Source organism: Cyprinodon tularosa, unplaced genomic scaffold (genome assembly GCF_016077235.1).
Source record: "Cyprinodon tularosa strain WSP-4 unplaced genomic scaffold, ASM1607723v1 ctg106, whole genome shotgun sequence".
Lineage (NCBI taxonomy): Eukaryota > Metazoa > Chordata > Actinopteri > Cyprinodontiformes > Cyprinodontidae > Cyprinodon > Cyprinodon tularosa.
Window position 1 is genome coordinate 538,735 of NW_024037849.1, and position 22,985 is coordinate 561,719.

Consider the following 22,985-nt stretch of genomic DNA (forward strand, 5'->3'; position numbering starts at 1 on the left):
CCATATTAGGGTACCAGTTATTTTTTAATGTGCTGTTGAAAGATAAGCATCTGGTTGCAGGCTTTCTTGCGCAATTAGTTTGCCCCTTTGTGACATGCCCAAACATGCCATTAAACAGAACTATGACATACTCCTAAATGCTCCTCACTCACCCTTCTGACATGCATTTCTCTTCGGGGGAAAAAAGAAATATCGAAAGTGCTTAAACCAGTTACTGATGAAACAGCTTGTTTCCTTGGAAATGTCAGCTGAAAGCAGTGAGGCATTACTATCTTTCCTTCAGGTTACCTTTGGTGGCTGTTGTAGCTTGTCCATGTTGTAACTTGAGGAGACACAAAGAGTGTCAAATCGATAGCAATGACGTTGGCTCAAGTTCTGCTGAAACCAAATCTCACCAGCAATCACTAACTAGTCTGGCAGTGAACGTCAGTGGAGATTGACTTGAATTGCTGTACATTGCCAAAGCTTTGTATCATTTTTAAAGGAATTGTTTTTTGTGTTTTTCCAGAGGTGTACAGGATCACGCTCCTAGCACCATGGATATGGACATGCACCCACAAGGACAACAAGCAGGCGTGCCAGTATTTCAACCTCAGGTAACAATAAACAAAGACTCTCAAGGCTCATAGTTCTAAAGTAAAAAAAAACAAAATGCAAGAAATCCACAGATCATTGTAGGTTGATTGTTGGTTAATTTGTTGGTCTGGTTTGTGGCCGTAGAAGGGTCACACTTTTCTAAGCGGAAAAATACTTAGTTTTCACACATTTGTTTGCATATTTAAGGCTTAGCTTTTTTTTTTTATTAGTATGTAGCTCAGAAATCCCAAAAGTCAGTACCACAGTGTTCCTTTACTAAGACTGGATTATATTCCGAGTTGAATTATTAAATAAGTTAAGGGGTTCAAATGTTGCAGTGATCAGCACTTTGCATCGCCTGGACAACATAATTAGTCCATAGAAAACAGATGCATGTGCCCCTGAAGTTCTAAGTAGGAAACAAATAACATATTTTAACCTGATTATCAAATTGAGACACTGAGAAATTGGCCCCTTTCAATACAAAATTTTATGTATTCAACCACCGTGTGCTGCCTAGATCAGCTAACCCTTGATTAGCTAATTCACTTTAGCTAATCAAGGATTAACTTTCTATATGACAGCCAGTTAGTGACAGGACATTACAACAGAGGACGTGTGCAGCATTATTACAACAGCTGAATGTTTCAGAAGAATTAAAGGAAGGACGAGACAGAAGAAGCTGCAGGAATTTCTGGTCAGTGCTGGCTGTTTTTTACTATCTGTTTTCTGACAGCTTTTCCTATATTCTGTCTGTCATCCCGATATCCCATATTAGCCAAAAGATTATATCGACCTACATCAAAAATCTGTGATATTGACATGCTGATAGAAACACTCCGCCTCGGTCAACTAATCCTCAAAACCAGCCATCATGTAACAGTTAACATATTTCAGTAGCTAACAAAGCCTGATTTAAAGATTTAAAACTGCTGATTTTTTTTATTTGTTTGCCTTTAAATGGCATGAAACTACTGTTAAAATCAAGAACCTTGATATTAAACATGAACTATGATAAACTTTACATTGAGTTTAGTTAAAAACAAGGGGTAGGTTTTGATTGTGAAATTAGGATGATTTTGGTGTTGCTGCATTTTCGTTTTGATTTAGAAACTACATCCTCAGTCTAAGAGGAACACTTGCTGCCCATGTTTTATTCCTTTACAACATATTGTCCTTTAATATTTAAAATCTGCAGGTCAGTCTAAAAGAAATGCAGGCAATGCTATTTGCCTGGAAAAATAAATATTGATGCATCTCTAATTTAATGCACACTTCACCAATGATGAACTAAGATCATTTGCAGTGTTTCTAATTTTTTGCTTTATGATGAGTTGCTTCTTTTTATACTCGAAGACAATTTAAACAGCAAATAAGCAATTTTTTCCCCCTTTGGATCAGTGAAGATGCACCCTTCAGTCTCATCATGCCACGCACCGCTGTAGCCTGCTTCTGAGATAGACGGCGGCGGATGAATGTCGAGTTGTTGGTATTGATCAGAGCTCAGGAGGTTGGCAGCGCCTGGCCTTCCTGCATGCCTCTCTCTGTTCGATACAACCCCGGCTTGCTCTGTGCAGATGTGGTCATTGTTGGGTTTTAATACCGCCCTCGAACATCAGGCACATTGATTTCCTTACAGGAGGATGTTTTTGCCTCCATAAGTATTGAATAGACTTTAAACAAAGAGGTTCATCCATATGCCCTAGAGTAAACGTGGTTTCTTTTTGGGAAGAAAAAAAAAACAGCAGCTAACTAAAAATAGGCCAGTACTGGTTGTTGTTTTTTCTTTCACATGCAAGGGCAAGGCAACATTAACACTAGAATTGCCAAGGGGGTTCATTTATTTTAAGATTTGTAATTGCAAAATTAAAGATAATTGGGTTGCACACAGAAGAACCTCAGATAAAAGCTCTAATAATTAATTTGACTTTGGCAACACTCCCCCTATGCAAACACCAAACAGGGCCTGTTTTTCTCTCGCTGATCTCCCAGCAGTTGATTATGGTTTATTGTTCTGGCTTAATGATTTCGCTCCCTGGTTTTCAATCTATTTCTAGCAGTTTACATCAGTGTTAATTCTAGCCTGACTTATTTTTTTGCTTTGGGTTGGAGAGGCACAGTGAACTTTCTATGTTGCATCATGTTTTGCTGTTTTTTTCCACTCACACAGAGACTGTTTGAACCGATTTCACATTTAATGGGAGATGGAGAAGAGGAGAGAGAGAAAAGTTAGATTATGTAGATGATTGTCTGAGCAGCATCCAGATGGGTGCCTTTCAACAAGTCCTGTATCTGTTTCACACTTTCCTAAGGTTCAGTTTTCTTGGCAGCAAGGGAGAAAAAAAAAAAGCGAAAAAATCTCACCAGCTTCCTCCTGAAGAAATCTAAATTGTATATGTGATGAAGGATACTCCATATTACTTGCAATATAATTTCTTAGTCCCGGAGGTATGATGCATATGCATTAGTTAAACGGGATGAACTGCTAAAATGTGCATATTTAATGGTGCATTTGCTCCTTAGTGAGTGGGAGGGTTTCTGAGAGGGCCCCCTCAGATCAGATTTCAGCCGTCACTGCACAGTTTGACAGACGCAGATCTGACTGAAAGGAAGCACTGAGACAAGGCGGTGTGGTTGTGGAAGCCGATTGGAGTAGAGAGGAATGAGAAGCACCTTTGGGGTGATTGCTGCCGGTTTCGCTGCCTGGCTTGCTGGCTGACTGGCTGAGGATGAATATTGCATGGTGCCCGCTCAAGGGGCTGGTGACTGGTAGGGTGGGCGCCATCCCCTCCCTTGCTGCCAGTTGTTGTACACATCTCTTCCTGTTTGCTCCCCCTCTTTGTCACTTGCATTCAATCTAAACTAGTTTGCTAGTTTGTTTGAACTGTGTGACATAAAAATCCACCTAAAAGTACACTGATGAACTTGTTTTGAGTTCAGAAGAAATCAGAAGCAGGTTTGGACATACAGGATGCATCAGTGCATAAAAGGGGAGAATTATGTAAATTTTCTGTTAATTAAACCTGGTACCTCTTTAAATAAACTATCAACTATTCTGTTTTCAATTTACATTCATTAGAATAAAATACATAAGGTCTAAAAATCTAAATCATGCACCAAAATGTCAGACAGGAAAACTAAACTCCAACTTTTTATGGATAATCACCATTCAGGAAATTGTGAAATTTTTTTAAATATTAATTGTCAGTAAATAATAACTGCTTTTGTTGTGCCCCAAACCTCTCCAACAGCATACTTACAAAAATCAACACCAGTGTTACAGAAATAAGTGACTCAGCAAAATAAACTGGTGCTGTATTGTAAGAAACAAGATTCATTCAAGAAATGACTAACGTTCAACCAGTGTTGAAATTTCATGTATTGCTTCCTTAAGATATTCTAATATACCCCTTTCCCACTGGCCTAAAAACACGCTTAAATCCAGATACATTAGACTTTTAGTGGCAGTGCGAACAGCTCACTGACCCTCTGCTCCGATCCACATACAGTGGGAACACCAGAACCGGGTTGATGTGCTAATTTTACATAAAACCACTGAGTGCAACCAACAGACGTCAACACAATGCGCCAGTCGTGTCTGATCTAACGAGCCAAAATAACTGCTTACATTCGATAAACGTGGCGCTGCGTCAGAGGGATTCGGACAGATAAAAGAGCCAAACAATAAGGCACACTTACTACGCCCTGGCTTTGTAACATGTTGCCCTTGATTGTTTACTTTCCCGATTTCTGTCACACTGGTAACAACATCGATGCTAACCCAGCGTGATGGTGTCAACAGACACGCATAGGCATGCCAGGGGGGGTCAGGTTCCAAAGAGAAGGGAGCCAAAGGCCGATTGTTAGCAGGTCGACCTGTGTTTGAAAAACCTGTGTCAACCCACTAATTTCAATGGGAAAGGTCCTAGTGTATTATGCTGTACAGGTATTGCTAATGAGTTATTGTCTTATGATGTTGGAAACACTATTACAATTCATCAACTACTTAGTGTATATGTTAACTTCCCATATTGCTGTGTTTTTGATAGATTCAATAATGGCACAAGATGTCATATATTAAAATGCAATAATCTCTTTATCATAGTGCAATCGTGGTAAATGTGTATTATTTTCCTGGATATGGGCTTTACAGCTTGACAGCATGTAACTTTGCCTGAGACTTTGAGTTTTAAGGATGACCAGAAGTAGTTCTTGTAGTTACAATCTAGTTCCATCACTTGGGACTTCCAGACCAACCCAAGTTTTTTTTAAACTTGGTCTAAAAAGGCTCCAGTCCAGATGAAGCAAATTGATGTGTGAGCCACTGTGCAAATGGTAATTGAATTTTTTTTCCTTTTTTTTTCTTCCTTTCTCTCTCTCGTCAAACGTGTAACATCCTCCTCTGTGTTTGAACACAACATTTGATAAAGAGATCAGCTCTACACAAAGATTCTTTAAAACATGGTTTAAGTTTTATTAAGTTTTATTTTCTTTGTGTGAAATGTGAAATAGTGCTTCCAGGCATTAGGACAACTTTAGATTGAGATAAAAAATAAAAACTTTACTATATATATATGTTTTAAAGGTATTCTATGCATGTTAGATTCCTTAAACACTAGTTCGTAATCCCTAAGGAATTACAAATTTAGAACCCAATATTGTGCATTACTCTCGTCTCTAAGCTGGACAGATTATTTCACATATACTTTTAAAAAAAAAAGTTATTTATGTTATTTAACACTGAGAGTCAAAAGGGCCACAAACGTATCTTCAGAATCCAAATTTTCATATTTAAACTTGAGAGAACACTGCAAGTATTGCAAATATTAGTTTAATGTCCACATTTAGGTTTTAAATTTAGACTTGTATGTTATGAAAAAGCGTCCGGTTTCTCTCTCTGTCCAAATAAGGCAGCACCTCTCTACTGCTCTTGGACTTTGTGTGGCAAATACTGGCACTGCTGGGCTGTCACATCACACCCTCTTCCCTCTGGTGCTTGTCCAACACCACCCCCACCATATTTCACTCTTGTGCATCCCCTCTTCCACTCTCCATGTGTCTTGTCACTTGTGTTTGGCAATAGTGTCATTATTGGGCAGCTCGTATCACACTTCTACAATGAGCTGTCTGTCTGCTCCCTCTCTGTCTCCCTCTCTTGCTGAGCTGTCTCCATCAGTTCCCCCTTAGCTGACTTACCCATGGCAGTTTCATGTACACTGTCCCTCTCAGGTATTACCCACAATGCCTAGCTCAACCTGCTAGCTTGAATATCATAGATCCTGGCTTTCCCCCCACATCAAAACAGAGCAATGTGAGGATAAGTGCATCTCATGATACAACTAGAGATTGAAGGCAACAAAAAGTCTTAAAAAATGTCACCTCTCAACTTGGAGGTCCCAAAGAAGCATTTTCACAAATGAGACTTTATGTACTAAAAATCAAAAACTCCTGGTTTAAACATTAGAGTTATAAGCAGGCTTCAATCTAAGTTTAATCAGGCAGTATTGGTTTTCATTATGGTTAAATAAATAGTTTTTACTTTTTCCATCAATTTAATGTTCATCTTCCTACTATGCTTGTTTTAATAAACAACTGCTGAGTCATTTAAAAGTATGGAGACACTCTCACACACACAGGTAATGTGGGAAAGGACTCCCTGTATGCTCAGCTCTTGGCTAAAAAAGGGGAAAAAAAACAAACTCTTTTAACCTAAGCTTATAATTAAAGAGGACATCATTAAATATATTTATTAACAAATCCTGTGTTATACATCATTGGTTATATTCTGTTATTTAATTTCCCTTTAGGATCAAAAAGGTATATTTGAATTGAATAAATGGCTGCAGCCCTAGTTTCTGTGGACAGGTGCCAGTGAGATAAATTACCCCCCACCCCCTCACACAGGCTATGTTCCATGTCTTCTAGCATTGCAAATCATGCTGTTTAGCAAGATTCATATAGTATCCAACTTTTTAAATCAACCTAATCTCTTTTCCCTTTACTAAAAATGTAGAACATTAGGATAGTTTCACTACTCTTCTTAAAAGCAATGCTTTTTTTAAATTTTTACCTTACCAGTCTCCCTAAATGCACGAATTTCCTATAGCAAATATTTGAGGCTACTATAGTGTCTGTTGTACTTGTGAGATTAAGTCTTCACATGAGAGTACCTTAAATCCTGGGATCATGCAGTAACTGCCAGATTTCTAAACCAAAACCAGTTTGAATAAATGCAAACTTAGACTTCTGCAAGTTCATCATAAATTGCGTCATGTTTGCGTCACTATAGGCCCATAGTATTTAGAATTTCCTCCTTGGAGGGTGAGTAGTATTTTCCCATTGGTTCTCACTTCCTGTTTGACTCATTACATTCCCATCAAATTGCTGCGTAGGTCTGACCAAAAATGATCTATCCACTACATGTTTAGTTGTATTTTGATGGACTTTTTAAACAAAATGAACAAAGGAATTTACTTCAAAATATGTAGCAAGCTTTGATTGCTGCTTGCTTAACAGAAATATAAAACCTCTTTTGCAGTGGGCAGGTAATAATGTTGCGTCCATGCTACAATTCATCCTTTATCTCCACCAACATGTCATAATAAAATGGCTAAAACGAGTCTGCTGTGTAATCCTCTGCACATGATTCATTCAGACTGACCCCCTTCTCATTCAGGGTCATTACTCTGTTTCCCTTTTTATATGTCTGTAGATGTGTAGGTTGGGGTGTGTGTGTGTCTTCATTGTGGCCTTGTCTTTCAGCTTGAAGCTTCTGATTGTGTGACGCTCATGTGCGACAGATGAGACGGCCCGTCACTCAGGCCCGGCCTGGCTGCCCTTTGAAGGCCAGGCCAGGGGGCGAAGAGGTGCCGCAAATGGCCTGTGAAGTTTACATACACTGCCCACTGCTAAACAGATTAGCTCTAATGAAGTGTCTAATGTCGGGGCCGCTGGCTGACATAATCCTGCCTGGCAGCTCGGCCCCTTGGCTGCCAGAAAAGCCGCCCTCCCTCCAGCCTTCTCTTCTGCCCTCGCATGGCCTCTGCTGCCACCCAGGGCGACTCCACGCGGGGAGGTGCCCACTGTTAATCAGGCTGGACAGTGTGTGATCTGACATGCAAATGTAGGTCATTGCATATGTAAATGTGTGATTACGAAGCTGGCATGCCAAGACACATTAGCGAGACTGTGCTCTCAGCAGGCGGTTGTCACAGCGCTTTAGAGGCTCATGCTAACATTTGTCAAGCTACCACGCAGCGAATGAAAGCAATGCCCTCTTGTCCTCTCCTTCTTGTTCTTGCCTTCTTCATCCTTTCTTTAAATTTCTAAATCTTGGGTCTCTCACCCCTTTAAATGCCTTTTTATATGATTTCAAACCTTTTTAAATAGCCCAGCTTTTTGATGTCGATGGTTATAATCATACAGATTTTCTTACCTGCCAATTCCTTAACATTTGGATGTAAAACAACTTATTTTTTTTATCTTGTGTTTTGTTGAGTAAAGGTGAAGGATAAGGTCATTGTAGTTGTGCTGTAGATGTAATGTGGAGTTCAGCACAGGCTTGTAAAGCAGCGTCTGATTGCAGCTGTCAGTGACTCTTACACAGCGCGGAGTGATGGTGTTGTCATGCTGAAAAATGCACACACCTCGATGGTGTTAATTGGACACGGCATCTGATTGGTTCACGCCTCCTGATTTGGCTGCCAACCAAAAAAAAAACGAAACAATAAAATGCTGAAATGCAAAGGTGCAATTTCTGTTATGTATGTACGTGTGTGTGTGTATATATGTGTATATATATATATATATATATATATATATATATATATATATATATATATATATATATATATATATATATATATATATATATATATAATGAGTTTATTTCATAGAAAATAGTGGAGTTGCTGAACACTAATCTAGAAGAAGTTCACATATCTTGTCCATACTTGCCTATAATTTGCAGTGCATTTATATTAAGGTAATATTTTTAAGACTTTTGATTATAATTTATTTTGGTGTATTTCATACAATATATATATATATATTCTATGTAAATCAGCTGAATTTTCCATACAGAGCGTTCAGTTTTAACAAGTTTCAGGTTTTAAAATGTTATCACTTTAAAATGAAATGACCAGTGAAATTCACTGTGATTAAGGTGTGATTGAAAGATTTACATGTTTTTTATTGTCTAAGATGTAAGCAGGCTGAAGTGAAAGTTAACAGGAACTTTTCCACCTACAAACAGCACGGATTGTTTTACTGTGCTTTGTTTTTACTTTTTCTGTGCACTTAAGGTTACGGGAAGATTTTTTGGCTCTCACTCACTTCAATTGAAGGGAAGTGGACACGAGTGGTCCTGTGCCTCCAGCACTCTAGAAGCTATTCCAAGTTTAAGTGGTTTGTCGTTGGATGTTTGCAGTCCTCAGACTGGGTTTTTCTATTCAAGCTTCTCATATTTTCAGTTTACTTCTTCTATGGCTTCTTGTGTTATTTATGGTAAAGTTGTCAAAATCGTAAACACTGAAAATAAAAAATGAATGTGATTACTCTTATCTTGATCGATTTGGTTCATATTGACCCCCTTCTCCCCTGTCTACTGAGTCTGTTGCCACTGAGCTGCTCCCACGGCCACGCTGGCAGGAGAACTGGTGACATGTGGCATTCTGATATCTGTCACCTTGTGTTTGCTCCCACTGACGCCTTTTTACGAGTTAACCAAAAGGCTGGAAAGGTCATGCTGTTTGGTCTGTGTAGTTTTCACGCATTCCATTCCTGTGCTTATTGTAGTTAATTCAAGTTTTTTTTTTATTTTTCTTGACTTTTATTTTAATTGGCAAAAGTGACTAGCCATTTCTATACAACAGCTCATGTGTTAAGGCAAGATGAGGAGTTAGCCTCGAGAGCCTGTGCCAAACTTTATGTAATATCACTAGAGCAGGGGTCTTCAATGTTTTCCAGGCCAAGGACCCCCAAACTGATGGTGAGATGGAGCGGTGGCCCCCTAATTTTACATATATCAATGAAATTGTGTTATATCAAAATGGTCCTATAGTCACTCTATTACAGATGAAGTAATGCAACGAAAGAAATTTCACCCTGGGATTATTAAACTATTTCTGATTTTGATTCCTGGTTGGTGGGATAGGTGTTGTGAATGAAATGGTGCCCAGCTTGAAAGAGCTCCTGTGTGTCGCTGAATGAGTGAATTGATGATTGAAAGACATCTTCTACCTCCATTTATCTGTTTACTACAGTGAGTTAAAGAAAATAATCCTCTTGTTCGGTAACTTAAAAAAGAGCCCACCTGTATGACACACCTTAACAACATTACAAAAATATATTCAACTAAAAAAATAAATCTTTTGATGCTTGAATCTTTTACAGAAGTAAAAGTTTGAGGGTCCATCTGCTTACTCTGTGTTTAACCTGCAAGCTGAAGCTCAGCTCCTTATTCTACAGTTTGCAGGCAACATGTCATTACCCTCATAAATGTTTGATCCAGTATATGTTTGATCCTCTGGGGCTTTTATTCCCACTATTTGTGGAGGATTGCAGTACCACAGAAATGTTACTACAGAAATGACAGTTTTATGGCAGTATTTTTTCAAACAGATGCCCTCATATCACCTGTAACAGCAGGAATGGAATATTTGTAGAGTTTGAATCTGAATTTTTTTTTTTTTTTTTTTTTTTTTTTTGAGAGTTTCTTTTATATTTATTTCTAACTGCAGACTTTTTTCCTTTTTTTTTTTTTTTTTATAACTTTATTTTTATTTTAATCGTTATTAACAAACAATACATAGAAACTATAATAGACAAAAAGTACAGAACAATCTAAGCAAAAAACAAAAAAAAAAAAACAGGGGGAGACTCATATTTTAGTAACTCAAAACACGTGGGGACCATCCATTTCCAAAATTAGTCCGGTATCGTTGATGTGAAGTTTGTCCATTTTTCCCATTTGTCTAAGCATTGCTGCTCCTGCGTCCTCAGCCTATGTGTTAGAAGCTCCATCTCAAATAGTGAAATCACAGTCTGTATCCACTCCTTTGTGGTAGGAGGTTCAGATTTGCACCACCTCCTGGTTATCACCTTTTTAGCTGCCACCAACAGAATTTTTAACAAATAACAATCATTATTAAATATGATATTGTCCAAAAGACCAAGGTATAATACCAGACCGGACTTGGGTATTGGGTAGCCCAGTATTGTTACAATCTTACTGTGTATTTCGTTCCAGAACTGAGTAATTTTAGGACAAAGCCAGAAAATATGCGCGTGATTAACATTAAATTCTCCACAATCTCTCCAGCATGGCTGAGCTCTAGATTTGAATTTACTAGTAATTTTGGGTGTTATATAAAATCTGATTATATTCTTCCAACAATGTTCTCTCCAGATTCTGGAAGAGGATGTTGTAGTTTGGGTCTTCCAAATATTCAGCCAGCCTTCGTCGGTTATTAGAATATCAAATTCCCTTTCCCATTTTGTTTTAATATTCAATGTATTAGTGCCTCTATTTTCTAACAGATATTTATAGAGGAAAGACACTGTTCTTTGTTTTTTACCCTTATAGGTCTCGATCAGCATTTTGATAATCCCATTTAAATTTGGGTCTATTTTTTGTTTTATTTCTTTGTTATAGAAGTCCCTTAATTGTAGATATCTAAAGTGATCTTGAGTTCTTAGAGCAAACTCTTGCTGTAGTTCCTGGAAACTTTTAAAGTGCCCATTGTTAAGGACTACGCATAACGCTGTTAAGCCTCTTTCTGACCATTGTTTAAATCGTGTGTCTTGGATAAAATATTTATTATAGGCTGGCCACTGGATCAGACCCAACTGTTTCTCTAATTTGCATATTCGTATTATATGTAACCATTTACCCAGAGAAAAACTAGTAATGGCATTAACATTCTTTAATGTATTCTTAGTGGTCTCTATATCACCAATGATACTCCGCAGTTCTCTTCCGTTAACTCTTTGTTCAATATTTTTCCATTTCGCTTCATAATTTATGTCACTTATATTTATTATGGGAGTTATTTGGGCAGCATAATAATATTTTCTAAGGTCAGGTAAGGCCCTACCTCCTTTCTCCTTTGGTATATGTAAAGTTTCAAATTTTATTCTGGGTTTTTTACCGTTCCATATGAATCTAGAAATAATCTGGTTCCATGTTTTAAACTGTCTATCCGGGATTTCTATAGGTAATGCCAAGAAGAGGTACAATAACCTTGGTAACATGTTCATTTTTATCGCTTCAATTCTGTAGCTGAAGTCTAGTGTTAGGACATCCCACTTTCTAATATCCCTCCTAATTTCTTGGTCCACTTTAGTAAAGTTAGCTTTGTACAGATCACCTATGTTTTTCGTTAATCGTATTCCTATGTAAGTCATCATAGTAGAGCTCCAATTTAAATTATATTTTCTACGTATTGATTCAGATGGTGTATAAGCGAATGTCAAAACCTGTGTCTTTTTCAAATTTAGTTTGTATCCTGAATAGAAGCCAAATATCTCTAGCTGGTTGATCAGACAAGGCAGCGAGTTTTCAGGGTCTGATAAATAACAAATAACATCGTCTGCAAAGAAACCTATTATATGGGACTCATTATGAATATCTATACCTTTAAGATCCTTATGTTGTCTTATGTGTTGTGCCAGTGGCTCAATAAAAATTGCAAATAAAGTTGGTGACAAACAGCAGCCCTGACGGGTAGAACGCTCTAGTTTTATATTGTCAGTTAGATTTCCATTAATCTTGATTCTGGCCACAGGTGACTGATACAAAGTCCTCACACACTGTACAGCTTTTTCATTAAAGCCAAATTTTCCAAGTGCTTTATATAAGAAGTTCCAGCCTACGCTGTCAAAAGCTTTCTCCGCATCGAGACTGATTAAGATAGCTGATGATTTTTTATTTTGAATATGGTCTATTATGTGAAGTGCCCTTCTGATGTTATCTCGCGTTTGACGACCCTTAATAAATCCTGTCTGGTCCTCATCTATGATATCTCCAATGAATTGCTCAAATCGTTTCGCTAAAATCGAGGTATAGATTTTATAGTCCATGTTTAGGATGGATATAGGTCTATAATCAGAGCATGTTTCACTCTTCCTTTTTTTCGGAATGACTGTTATGATTGCTTCTCTCCAAGATGGCGGGAGCACTGCATGTTCCAGTGTATAATTAAATGATTTTTCTAGTAGTGGTAGGAGATCTTCGCTGAAGGATTTGTACCACTCAGATGGCAGTCCATCACTTCCTGGTGTTTTACCATTTTTTAACCTATTAATTGCCTTTTGTATTTCTATCCTAGTTATATAGGAAGTGAGAAGTTTGTTTTGGGTTTCACCAATTGAGGGCAGATCCAGTGACTCCAAGAAGGTTTCTATCTGTCCATCATTAGCAGAGGGAGGCTGACTATATAATCTCTGGTAGTATTTCATAAACCTGTCCTCAATAGTTGCTGGGTCATGTATCATTTGATTTGTTTCTTCATCCTTTAATTTATAGATATGTCTATCTGACTGTTGCTTTTTCAATTTCTTTGCCAACAGTTTTGTTCCTTTAGGTCCCACCTCATGATATGATTGTTTAATAAACTTTGATTTCTTTTCAATTTCATATGTAAGCATTTTATCAATGTTGTTTCTTAGTTCTTTTATTTTTATTAACAGGTTGGGATTTTGGGTTAATTTGTGTTGTCTTTCCAGATCTGTTAGTTGAGCTCTTTCTTTTTCATAGGCATCCACTCTAGATTTCTTAAAGGCCGCTGTTTTTGAGATCAATTTTCCTCTTAATACTGCCTTAAGTGCGTCCCATAATATCACCGGATTAACCTGTCCATCGTCATTCTCATCTATGTAAGTTTTTATATCGTGGGAAATTCCGGCTTTGATTGTTTTGGAGTTCAACAAGCCTACATTTAATCGCCATGCTGTTTTGCGTTTTTCAGAAGATAAATTTAGTTTTATTATTAGCGAAGAATGATCAGATATACTTGTTTCTTCTATTTTACATTCCTTTATCTTATATATATCAGATTTATTCATGAAAAAGTAATCAATTCTAGAATAACTTTTATTAGGCGCTGAGTAATGGGTATAGTCCTTTACATTGGTGTTTAGTTCCCTCCAGACATCAACAAATCCAAATTCCTCAAGTGTCAATTTAAATTTTTTTGTAGTTGAATTTTGTTGTTTTTTACTATTTGTTGTATCAAGTTTTGTGTTTAGTACCATGTTGAAATCCCCTCCCCAAACCAACATTCCCTCTGTTTCCATAATTATTTTGTTGAGGAGGCTATTAAGGAATTGTTTATTACTATTTGGAGGATTGTAAACGTTGACCAGTGTTACCATTACATTGTCTAGAGTCCCCTTCACCATCACATACCTCCCCTCTTTATCTGACAGATCATAGCTACAATCAAATTTTATTGAATCATGAATTAGAATTGAAACCCCTCTTTTGTTTCCATGTCTGAAAGAGCTGTAAAATACCTTTGAGTAGCCAAAGCCCCTGAGTTTTTTATGTTCCGATTTAGACAGATGCGTCTCCTGTAAATAGATTACCTGTGCTTTCTCTTTTCGCATTTTAGTTAGAATTTTTTTACGTTTTATAGGGTTATTCATAGGGTTGGGAATTGAAAAGATTTTCACGATTCCGATTCCCTTTTCGATTCTATGAAACGATTCGATTCTTTATCGATTCTTTTTTTGATTCCAATTTGGGGGAAAAAGGAGAACAAACAGTTTGATTATCAGAATCAACTTTGTTTACTTAACTATTGCACAATCTTACAAAATCAACAAGATCAAGATGTCCACAGGAAATGTGAAACTGGAGTAACATCTGTGTTTAAATGAAAAATGAATACAAGAACAAACTTAATAACAAACAATGTCTAATAACAAATGATGGGATTATAACCTATTTTAAATAACAAAAAGTACTAATTATAAAACAGTAGTAGGGAAAATTAACAGTTCTTTTGCAGAAAGATGAGCATATCTGCTTTTTCTGGAAGGATACGGGATCTTTCAGGGCTTAAGGTGTCTCCAGCCGTGGAGAACACCCTCTCAGATGGGGTGGAGGAAGCCTGCACACAGAGGTAGTTTTCAGCCAGTCCAGATAGCAAGGGCAGCACATCTTGCTTGTTCCACCACCACAGTGTGGCGCTATCCCTGCAGGGGATGGAGGGCAAGCTTTTATAGAGCTGGATTTCCTGATCTACCCTCTGGGCTAAGGAAAGACGGGGCTTTGATTCACAAAGTGACCGCAGCTCGTTGTCTTCCTCCTCGAATAGTTCTTCCAACTTGCGTAACTTGCGTAAGTTGCGTAAGCTGCGTAACGTACGTAAAAAACGTGACGTAAGTCGTGCTCCCCAGAGCCGGCGCGCTAGGCTCTGTTGCTGCGGGAATCGAAAAAAGAATCGTTCAGCGAGCTGCCAAACGATGCCATGGAATCGAAAAATACGGAACCGGTTCTTAACAGGAACCGGTTTTCGATTCCCATCCCTAGTTATTCATACCATTCACATTCAACGAAACTATCTTGATAATATCAGTCATTATTTAGTTTTGTAAGGTCACCGTGTGATTCTAGAAAAAGATCCCCCAACAAATAGCTGAACAGGCTATTAAAACACAGATGAACAAATAGAACAGAAACTTCCAAAGGTGGAGATGTATGAAAACATCCCTCAGTGTCCCTGCTGGTGGGGTGGGGGCAAAGTACCACACTAGGGTGGGGGCCCCCTCTAGTAGTAGACGGAGATCTACCTGTACTAGGTAAGTCCAACATTTGGTAAGCGCTACAACATTCACTCCTTTCGGCACTTTGTTTAAATATCTATCAAAAGACCTATGAGCAATAACTTCAGTAACAGAGGGGAGAATAATATCCAAAACAGGACTAAAACCAGCTGGTAAAGACATTCAGCTCTTAAATCGCCCGTACGTTATTTAAATATTTTTTATTTTTTATTTTTTTTTTTAATAGTAGAGCAAACCTGTTATGATTCAATGTTCAGAGTTACTGGTCCTCACGTCTGAACTCTGTGAGCCTCTCCCTCGCGCGTTGTCCTGCACCGGTGTTGTTGATCCGTTTCCATGGTAACAGTGAGTCGAGCCTCTCCTTGGTCACTTTCAACTTGTTCTCTCTTGGTACCCAGGTCAAGTCGAAGCCTCTCTTGATCATATCCGACGCTGCTTCATCTGCGTTCTGGTAGGTCCGCACTCCAGAGTCCCAGAAGATTCTCATCTTTGTGAACGGCGTCTGGAATCTGACGCCCTTCTGCTTCAAGACTGCCTTTAATGGGCCATATGCTTTACGTTTTTCTATAATGTCCGAAGCATAATCGTTATCAAAGTAAAGGCGCTTGCCCTCCATCTCCACTCTCTGTTCCCAGGCTTTTCTCAGAATCATTTCTTTTGTGTTGGATTGCAAGAAATTCACAATTATAGACCTCGGGGCCGCATTGGGAGGCGGTCTGGGTGCCAGAGCTCGGTGTGCCCGCTGAATCTGTGGTTCAGTTCCTTCCGGAAGCTTCAGCTGTTTGATCAGCAGATTGGCGACAAACTCGGAAACCGATCTACCTTCTTTACCCTCCGGAACTCCATAGATGCGAAGATTATTTCTCCGGCTTCGGCTCTCCAAATCCACAAGTTTGTCGTTCATAGCTCTGTTGCTTTCTAATGACACAAGCAGCGCATCTTTCATTTCCAAGCACGCCGCCTCCAGATCAGCTATTCGGGTCTGCGCCTCGTTGATACTGCCCTTCTGGTTCTGCAGTTCGCGCATCATTTCCTCCCTGAATCTGTTGAAATCTTCTTTCATTGTTGCCTTTACATCTTCTTTGAGTTCTTCTATGTCTTGCTTCATCTCGTTTTTAAACTCTTTTAAGTCTTTAGAAAGCATTTTGATACTCTCCAGCAACGCGTGCTGTTGTAAGCCAACGCTAGCTTTGCTAGTAGCAGCGTTAGCCTCATCCTCACTACCATCTCCCGACTGCTCACCAAAATCTTGTGTTTTAGACGTCTTCTTTTCGGTCTTGTTAATTTTCGGCATCTTCCCCCTTTAAATGGTTTAGACTGAAGTTTTGATAGTTATCTGAAATAAGCAAGGGGGGAGATTTAAATACCGAAACGGAGGAGCCTGTTCCTACGTGGCCATCTTGTTGCAGCGCTGACCCGGAAGTCCCGATCTGAATGTTTTTTAATGAACTTTATGTAAATTGACAGTGTGTGGTGTCTACAGATTTCTTATCATTTTTAAAGGTGCTTAAATATGATGCAGATTAACGTTTAAACTGACATGAGTTGGTTAAGTTTCAATAGGTCCACCTTTATCTCCCGACCAAAGCGGTTCTTTGTTTCTTCTGTAGTTTTTGCTGAGATTGCACCAGTTTATCTGCCCCATTGCATGCAGTGTTGGTAACAAAGATAACCGCTACTAAATAAGTACCACAGTCAGTTTATTACTGGAACCACATCTGCGAAAGAAGAAACTTCCAGAATGGTAGCTGACAATGCACCAAAGTTTGCAGTTAATCCTTAATTCAGACCAAATAAAAATCTTCACTAACAGGGTTACTAGTGAACATTTAAAAAAAAGGCTTTACTACAGGTGTAAAGCATTGAATGGTTTGTCTTTATTATGCTTCACTGGTTAAAAAATATCCAACAGAGCTATGAAGCTGTCGACTGAACAAGGCAGTCATTCCAGCTGAAGGAAAGGGATCTTTTCAGTTGGCTTCTAACAGGGTTTTGTCATTTAAATAGCTGTCTTGCTGACTTTTCCTTCTATTGTAGCTATTGTCTACATAAGCTGCACCTAGACCATCTACCATGTTTATTGCCAGTTCCTTATATAATAATATAGGTGCAGTTCTCCAGAGTGTGAGCTTTTGGTACATCAAAAGCTCTTGTTGAAAGTTTGTAGCCTCAGTTTTCTTGGTTAGATTGGGAACTAATGGGTTTCCTCAATCTCCACCTGTCACCTCCTGTCTTTGCCTGCTTGAAATTTAGCTTGATGTTTGCAGTCTTCTGAATTATCTGGTTTGTATGTTTAAGTTTTGCCATCTTGTGAGGTTTATTAGACCACTGACACAATAGACCAGTGACCAACTAAATAACAAGACTTCGGGGAAGCTGTGCAACATAAGCCGTAGACTTGCTTTCTGAACTTAATGGGTCATATTTTGAATTTCATTGCAAAGCTCACAGGATCTTCTCAGCTCACAAACTGGCAATGGTGTCGATGTTGTGTAGATTTTACTTTCAGGCTGCAGAGTGTTATCATCTCCTCAAATTAATGTTCATATGCCAAACAGAACTACAGTAATTTGTTAAGTTTGTTCATCAATGCCTGTAACAAGATAAAATCAACGTGTCTGGTGCAGCTTGAGCAGTACACCGATCACACAAAGCCGTAAAAACATCTCTGAACAGATGTCTGTTGTGGTTGGGTTGTTACACAGCTAAATTACTGCCGCCCCCTTAAAAAATTTTACTCTAGGAAAATTTAGAAGTTATTTCACTTTTTTAACTTTTAATTATTTTTTTATTTAAAGTTTTTCAATACAGGAAACTTCATTAAAACAACCAATATCTGTTGCTAGATTCACCTGTTACCAGATTAAATTCGCTACAGAATACATGATTTTCTATGGGAAAGCTTAAATGAAACTATTATCAAATTTTAACAGAGATTAAAAAGAGGTAAAACAACTACTAAGACGATAGTTATGATAATATCTACTCCTTTCATAATAACTTCACACGTCTATGATGATATTTGGGGAATATCTTTGAACATATTTTATAAAAATTGCAATCTTTCTTTAGGTTAGTGAGCTGCAGGAAAAATAACTGATAGCAAAGTGCAAAAATACAAAGAGATCAGATAGATCACCAGGTTGTTTGTTTTAAGAATTTTATAATCTCTTCATTTAGCCATTAATAAAGAAAATATGTTTGTTTTTCATGCATGATAAATTAAACTGACCACCAGAGTATCTGCTCATATGTGCAATGAACAGGGGAGTATGGGATTGTACCGAAATAAACATGAACCTAATTCATCATTTATGGCTCAGGTTATGTGAATGTGAGCATCGAGACTTCAGTAAAACAATATCTGCTGGTTCTGCAAGATGCTATGTTCTTATTCAAAGTTAGTCGGTTATATCGAGTATTGACTTGCAGGGTCGTGCTTGTTATGTGCATTACATAATTAACTAAATATTCAGGTTTTAGTGACTACTTCAGTTGAGATTATACATGTCCCATGCAGATATTTCCACAAACAACCCAGAGAAACTAGATTTCTCTATGGTTTCGCCCTCATCCTGCAGCCCTCATCTTCTCTTCTTGCTGAAATGCGAGTAAATCTTCACTTTAACTCAAATGCATGGTTCTTCAGCAATGATTTGCTGAAAGTTTGTATTTGTAGAATATGCATATGATATGCTAGCCTGACGTAGTCCTACTCAATTCTACTCAGAATATGAGTCTGATACTGCTCCATAGAGCTGTGATTATGGGGCGTGTTTCGAACGAACCAGGAAAAAAAATGCCTCTGCACTCAATTGGATAGACCTACAACCAATAAGAGCAACGGAGTGCGTGACGTATGTTAAGCCACGCATAGTTGTTGTCAACAAAAATCAAAGCGTGCCTTGATCGCGTTTCTCTGTTCCTCTTTTAAAATTAATTTGCTGTCGATATCTTCTAGAATAGGCCTAATAGCAGAATCTACTCACCTCAACTCTACCGCGGCAGCCATTGTTGTTGTCACCCAAGCGCGCTTTGGTCACGTGGTTGATTATGTTACTGTTGATCATCTGTCCATCATCGTATAAAGCAATGCCGGACCGAACTTCCTGACCTCAAACCTTGTGGGCGGGACTAAGTTCGGAATGGCACCCAGGCTAATGATATGCACCCGCATCCAGATTTAAGAGTTAATAGTTCTTCCCTGTCTTACAGAAACCCCTGCAGCCAGATATGGGCCATAATTCTTTGGCTAACTTCCATATTGAGAAGAAGATTGGACGTGGTCAGTTCAGTGAGGTGTACCGAGCCAGGTACCTGTTAGACAACACGTCGGTGGCCTTAAAGAAAATCCAGGTAAGCTGCATCAGTATCATTTTCAACATCAGGAGAAGTGAATATATTTAGCCAGAGTGGTCTTTGTTTAAAGGTCACTATTCATTTGCTCTGTCAACACCTTTTCAGACATTCTGGAGTTGTAAAAATATCAAGTCCTCCTGCTGCAGTTGTTTCTCCACACAGAAAGGCCTTAATATTGGGAATAGTAGTGAAATATGTGAAACTTGCAAAGATTCAGGGAATTCATAGTCGTCCACTGACAGGTCTGAGGATGTTTAAACTGTGGTGACAGTTTGCAGGTTTTTTTTTTTTCTCCAGGGGAAAAAAGGTTAGTGGAGATGATAAATCTGTAGAGTTTTGCATCACTGAGAGAGACAAACACATACACTATATTGCCAAAAGTATTTGCTCACCTGCCTTGACTCACATATGAGCTTAAGTGACATCCCGTTCCTAATCCATAGGGTTCAATATGACGTCGGTCCACCCTTTGCAGCTAGAACAGCTTCAACTCTTCTGGGAAGGCTGTCCACAAGGTTTAGGAGTGTGTTTATGGGAATTTTTGACCATTCTTCCAGAAGCGCATTTGTGAGGTCGCACACTGATGTTGGACGAGAAGGCCTGGCTCTCAGTCTCCGCTCTAATTCATCCCAAAGGTGTTCTATCGGGTTGAGGTCAGGACTCTGTGCAGGCCAGTCAAGTTCATCCACACCAGACTCTGTCATCCATGTCTTTATGGACCTTGCTTTGTGCACTGGTGCACAGTCATGTTGGAAGAGGAAGGGGCCAGCTCCAAACTGTTCCCACAAAGTTGGGAGCATGGAATTGTCCAAAATGTCTTGGTATGCTGAAGCATTCAGAGTTCCTTTCACTGGAACTAAGGGGCCAAGCCCAGCTCCTGAAAAACAACCTCACACCATAATCCCCCCTCCACCAAACTTTACACTTGGCACAATGCAGTCAGACAAGTACCGTTCTCCTGGCAACCGCCAAACCCAGACCCGTCCATCAGATTGCCAGATGGAGAAGCGCGATTCGTCACTCCAGAGAACGCGTCTCCACTGCTCTAGAGTCCAGTGGCGGCGTGCTTTACACCACCGCATCCGACGCTTTGCATTGCACTTGGTGATGTATGGCTTGGATGCAGCTGCTCGACCATGGAAACCCATTCCATGAAGCTCTCTGCGCACTGTTCTTGAGCTAATCTGAAGGCCACATGAAGTTTGGAGGTCTGTAGTGATTGACTCTGCAGAAAGTTGGCGACCTCTTCGCACTATGCGCGTCAGCATCCGCTGACCCCGCTCCGTCAGTTTACGTGGCCTACCACTTCGTGGCTGAGTTGCTGTCGTTCCCAAACACTTCCATTTTCTTATAATACAGCTGACAGTTGACTGTGGAATATTTAGGAGCGAGGAAATTTCACGACTGGATTTGTTGCACAGGTGGCATCCTATCACAGTTCCACGCTGGAATTCACTGAGCTCCTGAGAGCGACCCATTCTTTCACAAATGTTTGTAAAAACAGTCTGCATGCCTAGGTGCTTGAATTTATACACCTGTGGCCATGGAAGTGATTGGAACACCTGATTCCAATAATTTGGATGGGTGAGCAAATACTTTTGGCAATATAGTGTATTTAACGTTTTTCTCAATTAAATTAGCTTCTTTTCTGGCTGGGAAATGCAAAATTACCACAACAATAAGCCAACAAATACATTTTAAGTCTTTTTTTTTTTTTTATTAATGAAGGGCTGCTATCTTATCTGACTTGGATTATTTGTAAGAGGTTGTCTAACCTGAGTCTGCATTTAGATTCATGTATTGTCTTGCAGTTTTCACTACCTTGTAAACCCATAGATGCAACAAAGATGCTGTGCTGCTCTGATTGAGCTTATATACAGGCAAACACCTTACACAGAGACTTGTGCATGTTACTCAGATGTGAAACACCTGTAGTTACTCCAATGCCGCTCTCCAGATAACAGCAACCATGTTCTGTTTAGGTATTTTCTACCAGTTTATCTGCATCCCTCAATCTTACACTTTTTGAATATGTTAAAACACCCCTCTGTCCTCTCTCCCCTTCTCCCCTTTTGATCTCTTGATAGATATTCGACTTGATGGATGCCAAAGCTCGGCAAGATTGCATCAAAGAGATAGATCTCCTTAAGGTAAAGAACCAGAGAAAAGGGAGACGGCGCCATGCGCTATGCTCTGTTCTCTTAAGGTGCCTCAGCTGAGACCCACCACCACAGGAAAACAATTGATCTGCTCCAGACGCCGTGGATTTGTGTGTGTGTGCGTTTCCTCAGATGGTTACAAATGCAAGAGGCTGTTGTGCACACAAATGGGAATATAAATGAGTATGCATGTGTGACTGTACAGTTTATTTCCTCCTCTTTTTGTGTGTGTGTGGAGTAACTGAAGAATTACACCCCTCCAGGCTCCTATTGGCTCTTTTTTGAATGCCAGAACAATTGTCTTTTTTCTCAAATCTTTTTGAAATGTTTAAAGCCAAACAACAATGCAGCAGCATGGAAATTTAACTGTCTCTCTCATGTGTCTCCCCCCTTCTTCCTCCTCGCTTTGCCTTTTTTATTTTCCAGTGAAGTGGTTTTGTTTGTTAAGCTACTTTTAACACATGTCAACTGGGCTGCTCTTAAATACTAATGAACAATCTAATGACAGTTTTAATACCTCTGCCTGTCTTAAAGATCCTACATGTCTGTCAGAAGTACTTTTCATTTTCCCCCAGCAGTGTTTTAGTTGTGACACAGGCTTGTCTTCTCATTATAATTTTGATTTCTCACCAAACAATCAGAAAACTGGAAATCGCCTCCAAAAATGCATATTTATTAGAATGAATGACATTGACTAAACTATCTGGATACAATCTTTGGAGTATTATGTATTCCCTTGTGAGGGGACTTTGGTTCATATTTTTGTTTGTTTGTTGACTTAACGGATGTTCCCTCCCAAAGAAAAAAAACAAAAAACAGTGTTATTGATTTTTGGACTCTTAGCTATCTTTAATTTTCCGTTTTTTTCGTCTGGTTAAAAATGCAAGGCATTAAAAAAACTTTTCTTTTACAAACAGAATAAAGTGCAGTAATGTAGCTTTGAAAAATCTGCATTTGGCAGGGTTGGAAAAAGACACATATGTCTGGATCATGTGACCAAAATTTACAACACAATACATGTGTGAACTTTTATTCTATCTTGATTTGAGGAAAATAAAACTGTACAAATTTATGACTCTTTATAAGTAATCCAAAAAATAT

The 22,985-nt window shown here is 38.8% G+C and overlaps 1 protein-coding gene across 1 annotated transcript in view; it reads left to right on the plus strand.

Moving 5' to 3' along the window:
* Positions 1 to 22,985, plus strand: part of nek7 (NIMA-related kinase 7) — a 103,458-nt gene that overhangs the window by 28,465 nt on the left and 52,008 nt on the right. Inside the window, exons 2-4 of the mRNA XM_038286447.1 lie at positions 509 to 596; positions 19,582 to 19,722; positions 21,813 to 21,875. Coding sequence (XP_038142375.1) covers positions 537 to 596; positions 19,582 to 19,722; positions 21,813 to 21,875 — 264 coding nt within the window. The 5' untranslated portion in view covers positions 509 to 536. The remainder of the gene's footprint in view (positions 1 to 508; positions 597 to 19,581; positions 19,723 to 21,812; positions 21,876 to 22,985) is intronic.